We start from the raw sequence: 6,794 nt of genomic DNA on the forward strand, positions 1-6,794 counted from the left end.
TGCAAGCAAAGAAAACATTTTAATAAAAGCTTCATGACAATGCCAGACAGTTCCACTATGGTCTAGTCCAAACAGGAACTCTCACACTCTTATCTTAAATCGGCTCTAAAATACCAAAGCATTTCCCCGACAGTGCCCCAAAGCCATCCTCTGCCATTGAGCCTGGGCATTTTAAGAGCCCTTCTCTCCTGATTTCTTCTTGTTTGCTTTTGCCTTTCCAACCACGGTCTCCACGATGACAGCGGTTTCTTCGTATGTCTCAATGCTCTCTGTGGAAATTGTCTCAATAGATTCCACCACTTCCACCTTCTGATAAGCCACAGGCTTGGGAGGGCTTTTCTCTGGGCTTTTTCTCCTAGTTCCCTCCAATCCATCCTGAATAGCCACAGGCCTTTGAGCCTGAGGGGTAGACGGTTCCTCTGGACCAGGTATGACTGTGGGACAGGGTGCCGGGGGTCCCTCACCCTCCTTCTCGACATCCTCTTTCTCCTCTAGGCCCTTCAGGTCTTCAGCACTTATCTCAGCCTCCTTGTCTGCAGTCGGCTGGATGCTGGGTTGTTCAACTTCTCTCCCCTCAGGGACTTCCTCCCCGTTCTCCTGAGGGGGCTCAGGCTGCTCAGGAGGGGGTTCTCCACGGTCCTCAGGAGGCACAGACTCTTCCTCAATGGAAACAACCACCCCACCTTTGGCCGGGATGGAAGACACATAGAACTCAGGGTCCACGTAACTGGCATCCCCTGTGACCAGCACATGTCGGCCTTTGGTGAAGAGGTCAACAGGTGGCTCTGGCTCTCTGGGGCTTTTCACTTTCTCCTTGACCATCTTGTACAGCTTCCCAAAGGCTTTGCTTATTTGCCCTCCATCTGGCACATCCTCTGGGTCCCCTTCTTGTGCTAGGAGACTTGCTCCTTTACCCTCCGGTTCAAGCTTAGATTCGCCTTCCTCTTTAAGCACCACCCGCACCATCTTTGCATCTTCCAGACCTTTTGATGGTGGGTCTTCCAAAGGCCCATCTGCTTTGTCTTTGGCCATAATCTCCTTTCTCCTTGGGACAGTCTTGGGAAGGCCTTTTTGTCTTGGTTTTGCTGTTGTAATATCCTGTACAGCCCTAGTAAGATCTAAGAAAACAAAAGCAATAAGTACAATTGTCAATAAAAGGGCACGAAAATGTAAAACAAGCTAAGTCTACTAAGGCAAAGGCCTAGCACTGGGGTGGGGTTTCCTATACCTGGAGCAGGTGCAGTGGGGAAAGAGCCCAGACTCTGTTGCTCTGTGGCCCATGTGAAGGCCCTAGCCCTGCCAATGAACCTTGGACAAGTTGTTGGATCCCTCTGGGCTTCCAGAAGGACGAGAAGTCACTCCTTGTCCTGACACTCACAGGTCACCATAGCACTGGGCAGAGTACCATGGCCTGACACTCCATCCCAACTAAAGCCCCTGCTGAGCTCAGGGCAGATGCTTGGATCAACCGTCTAGACTATAGAACCCCATTTTCAGCATCATTCCCTCCTCTGCCTTCCTCAGAGGAGAAATGGCACAACTGTCTGGGCCTGTGACACGTCCAGATAGCCTCAGGTTTGGAGATAGAACCCATCTCACTGTGTCTCCTTCACCCCATCTTTATCTCAAGCTGAATAAATACCACCATCCCTGGGCAGCACCTCTTCCTCCTGGCCAGAAAAGGAAGCCACACTATTAAAACAGAAATGGGAACCCCTTGTCCCCAGGGCCAGGCTCATTTCTTCAGACCAGCTAAAAGAAGAAATTAAGGCAGTGTTTGTGGCTGAAAGGAGTAGGGTGCTGGCCCCATATGCCAGAGGTGGCAGGTTCTAACCCAGTGCCAGCCAAAACCTGCAAAATAATAATAATAATAAAGTATATTTTTTTAAAAAAAGAAGAAATTAGAAGCTGAAAGAAATATAGCAGAACCTCTATAAGCTGACCACCCAAGGAACTGCAGCTTCTGCCTACCACCAGCAAACTGGTCAACATAGGGAGGTGGTCACCATAAGGAACTAGGCCTACTGTACTGATAGGGACATGTGGTGCATGTCTGGCCTATGAAAACTAGGTCAACTTAAGGCAGTGGTCAATGTAGGAAGGTGACTGGCTATGGAGGTTCTACTGTTTACAAAAATCTCACCTAGTATAATCTATGAGGCTTCCCAGCTCTACCCAAATAGTGATTTTTGAACTTTTTCAACCCAAATGTCATCTCCATCCCCTATCATAGGTCAAGACAGACCAAGCAACAGCAGCACCTAGGCCAGCTGACTCACCATGAAGACAGAAGAGACAACAACAGAAATGGGTCACAGAGCTATGAGGGAGCAGGGGACAGAGAGAGGGACAGGTCACAGGAAAGCTGCCAGGAGAGGCACCTACAGAATCCCCTGGTACCTCAGGGCCCAGTCCCAAGGGACAACACAAAACCCCTTGTTCAAAATTATTAAGAATTTCAGGACAGGGGCGGCACCTATGGCTCAGTGGGTAGGATGCCAGCCCCATATACGGAGGGTGGCAGGTTCAAACCCAGCCCTGGCGGAACTGCAACAAAAAGAATAGCCAGGCATTGTGGTGGCCACCAGTAGTCCCACCTACTAGGCAGGCTGAGGCAAGAGAATCGCCTAAGCCCAGGAGTTGGAGGTTGCTGTGAGCTGTGTGTGCCATGGCATTCTACCAAGGGCAATAAAGTAAGACTCTGTCTCTTAAAAAGTAATAATAATAATAATAAATAATCTCAGGACAGTGACAGCAGAACATTAAGCCAAGCTGGGACCCCTCTGGGAGCAGACCCTGTGCAGGGCCGTACATACACGACCCACTGCTGGGTGTCTGGTGCCAGGCCTGCTACCTTGCCAAACAAAGATGTCTCACTCTGAACCCCATTTCCACAACCCCCTCTGAGCTTTCTAAGAAACATGGGTCTAAGGGCCCTCTAAGGACAAGCACCACTATGGCCATCACCATCTTTCCTCCCAAAACACTGGGTTTGCTCAGAAGATTCAGATGTGAGATGACGTCTCACAGACCAGACGTGGTCGGCAGAAGCTGCATTTGCCAACCAAGCTGTTTCTGCTCAGTTTCAAAGGGAAGAAAGAACCACTGAGCCTCAGATACTGTACGGGACACTGAATCAGGCATATTTGCAGAGATGAGTTTGTTTAAATTCCACTTCTTGCCCAAGTGAAGAAGCAGGGCGAGCATACAGAATCCTCTGATTAAATGCTTCGTGTTTCTGGTCGGTAGGTACAAGGCAGCCTTTTCCCCTGGGTGATCTTTTTCCTTATAACTTCTTGGCTCCCTCGCTTATCGCCTGAGGGAACACACCGGCAAGGAAGGGACGAAGACCTCCCTCACCAGAAGATCAACTGGCAAATGCGTCAGAGGAGCATGAATGCGAGGGCCAGGAAGAAGACAGCAGGGCTGGGAGGTTACCTTTTCCACCAGCTCCAGAGCTGAAAGAGGCTCCATGGCTTGAGGTGAACAGGGGAATGGGCATTTCAATGAAGGCAGAGCTCAGCCTGGCAGAAAGAACCAGAAAAAACAAGCCAGATGGTTAGGGGCAAGAGCATCTCTCTTTCATGTGGAACAAAAGTGCAGGAAGCTTCTCTAATCAAACCACTCATATGAGTTACACATAATTCTAAACAGATAACCACATACATATGTGCACACTGGGTGAGGGTGTAAAGGAAATAATCATTTCTTTGGGTTCAAGTTATAAAATGTGTAATGTAACTATAAAAACCATAACTAGGGATTGCTTATAATCTAAAAATAACATTTCTCATTGGGCAGAGTTTTTGTTGTTTTGGTTTGTTTTTTACTTAACAAGTGGCCAACCCAGGCCAAAGTATTTAGGGTAAACTGGGTATGATATCTCCAACTTTAAAAAAATAATAATATATCATATATAAACAGATACAAAAATCATAAAGCAATTGAAACAAAATATAAATAACTGGAAAATATAGATGAAGAATATTCAGAAGTCCCTTGTTCTATTTTGCAACATTTCTATCAATTTAAAATTATATCAAAATTAGCATTTATAAACAAAAGACACATCCAGTCACCTCTTTGTGAAGCCTTTCCCCTAAAACAAAAATTTTCACAAGGACATTTGAACACCAGTCAATCCATGTATGAAGGGTTCTGTGTGACACAAATATAATCTGGAATCATGCCAGATACAGTGAAAAGAAAACAAAAATTCAAAAGAAAATCTTGCTTTTCCTACTAAACATTCACACCCTTGCAGCCCAGATGGAGCACGCAGAGCAAAGGAAAGAATTGTTCTTCGTGGCTACTCAGGAGGTGAGGGGAGGTTCTCTTTCAATACATTCTAAACCCCAAAAATTAGCAAGACTGAATAGAAAAATCACAAACTAATTTCCAAACTTTTCTCTGAAGGATATCTACAGATATGGATATGGGCATAGCCACAGACAGACAGAGAAGAGAGACAGACACTTAAAGAGAGAGTTTCCAGCTGTCTTGGAGTGAGTAGATTCAATGCCACAGGCCCAGTACCCAGGAAGGCAGACAGCACAGTGCTGACAGTTACAATTCCGACCCAACCAGGTGCTAAGAGTCATGGTGGTGGCAGCAACTCCCCCAACACCTCTGTGCCCTTCACACTGCCAGGCACCATGCTAGGCACCTGCCCTGCAGCATCTTATTAAATACTCCTTGTCATCCCACCTGCTAGGACATTTACGGCCCCAGAGGCCTGTAGACAAAAAGCAGACTTCTGGTGGCAGAGAGGGGAGGGGGCTTTTCTGACCACCATACATAAAATCTCATTTGTTCCCACCATCACCCCCAGTGTTCCCCCCTCCTCCCACTAGAATCCCTTGCACGGTATTACACATTCATTCAGCATCTGTCTCTCCCACTAGTTTCCAAGCTATACGTCGTCAGGGATTTTTGTGTTTCCTTCCCTGCCATGTCCCCACTGCCTAGAACCGTGCCTGGCACACAGCAGGCGCTGGGCAAAGATTTGCAGAAGGAATACATGGTCAAATGGGGGGGGGAATGGGCGCACTCTCTCAGGCCCCGGCCCACACCTGTTGCCTTCAACCTCGATGATCCGATGATAGCGGTCCAGCTCATTCTTCAACGTTTGCTGGGCCACCGCCAGCTGCCGGCAGTCGTAGGACGACTTCTCCAGGGTCCGCTCCGTCTCTTCAATCTCCTTGCGCAGGGTTTCAATCTGCTCGTTATAAAGCTGAATCTCGTCATCGTAGCAATCGTGGGCATTTTTAATAGCTTGTTCCAGGGCTGTTGTCTGTGGGCAAAGGCACACTGTAAGGAAACCCATCCCACCCTCTCCCCGAAGACCCCGGCTTTGCCAGGAGAGCGTGGACTCAATGAAGATGCAGTTTTATTTTGTATGTTTCCCTGTTGCTTACAGACCAGCAATAAATCACTCTGGACTCTAAGAGGAAGGTGAAACCTAACTCCTGGCACTAATATCAGCGCCCTCCGGGATTAGCCCGTAAGGGAGTCAGCCAGAGGCAGTCTGAAGATGACAAACCTGGAAAATAAAAAGAAACCTACTGTCTGTGGAATGATATAATTTTTTTTAAGTACATTCATTGTACTGTGATGATTGAGCATGAATCTAATAGCCAAAAAATAAGAAGAACACATACTAAATAGATAAGATGCAACTTTTAGAAGAAATAATTAGGGGGGAGGAAAATTTCCTTGTTCTCATTCAGTCACTATGGTGTTTTAGTTTTCTCCTGAGGGTTTTTTTGAGGGGTGGGGGAGAGGCAGGGTGTGGCTCTGTCACCCAGACTACAGTGCAATAGCATTATCATAGCTCACTGCAACCTCAAACTCCTGGGCTGATGTGAGCCCCCCGCTTCAGCCTCTGAGTAGCTGGGGCTCCTAGTGCATCCCACCGCACACCACCAATTCTTCTCTCTTTTGTAGAGACCAGGTCTTGCTCTGTTGTTCAAGCTGGTCTTGAACTCCTGGCCTGAAGCAATCCTGCCATCTTGGCCTCCCAAAGTGTTAGGATAACAGGCATAAGCTATGGTGTTGGCTTTCCTGAGTTTTGATCAGTAGAGTTACGTTTATGTTTTGGTAGTTAAAATGTGTGTGTGTGTGTATGCACATGCATGAGCACTTGTTTACACAAAAATAATGTCAGGGAAACACTACTTATATATTGACGCAGGGCAAGTAAAAATCAAGGCAGGAAAACAGAGAAGTGGTTTTATATCTACTTTAAGAGCTTGTGACAAGGCATAAGTGCTCCTAAATGTGCAGTCACGCACCACATAACATTTTGATCAACAACAGATTACATAGGTGACAGTGGCCTGTTAAGATTCCTGTCACCTAGGACCATCGTAGCCACTGTAATGTCAGAGAGCAACACACCACTCACCTGTCTTGGTGATGCTGGTGTAAACAAACCTACTGAGCCGCCACCTGAGTGGAAGGCCAGCACCGTATTTTCTGATCTTTTCTATCTCACCACACACTTGAACCTGTAGTTAAACTTCCTCAGCACACTTAAATTATGTTGATTAGGCTCAACACCTGTAGCACAGTGGTTACAGCACCAGCCACATACACTGAGGCTGGCAGGTTCGAACCCAGCCTGGGTCAGCTAAACAACAGTAACAACTGCAACAAAAAATAGCCGGTCACTGGCGTGCGCCTGTGAGACTGAGGCTAGAGAATTGCTTGAGCCCAAGAGTCTGAGGTTGCTGTGAGCTGTAATGCCACAGCACTTTGCTGAGGGCGACGTAGTGAGAGACTCAGTCTCAAAA

General features: G+C 47.2%; 1 protein-coding gene across 1 annotated transcript in view; it reads right to left on the reverse strand.

Moving 5' to 3' along the window:
* BFSP1 (beaded filament structural protein 1) overlaps positions 1-6,794 on the reverse strand; it is a 44,303-nt gene continuing 37,509 nt past the window's right edge. Inside the window, exons 6-8 of the mRNA XM_003801330.3 lie at positions 5,073-5,293; positions 3,439-3,524; positions 1-1,118 (exon numbers count right to left, since the gene is read on the reverse strand). Of these exons, the coding sequence (XP_003801378.1) occupies positions 172-1,118; positions 3,439-3,524; positions 5,073-5,293 (1,254 nt within the window). The 3' untranslated portion in view covers positions 1-171. The remainder of the gene's footprint in view (positions 1,119-3,438; positions 3,525-5,072; positions 5,294-6,794) is intronic.

Source organism: Otolemur garnettii, unplaced genomic scaffold, assembly GCF_000181295.1.
Source record: "Otolemur garnettii isolate 467f Iridium unplaced genomic scaffold, OtoGar3 scaffold00208, whole genome shotgun sequence".
NCBI classification, from domain to species: domain Eukaryota; kingdom Metazoa; phylum Chordata; class Mammalia; order Primates; family Galagidae; genus Otolemur; species Otolemur garnettii.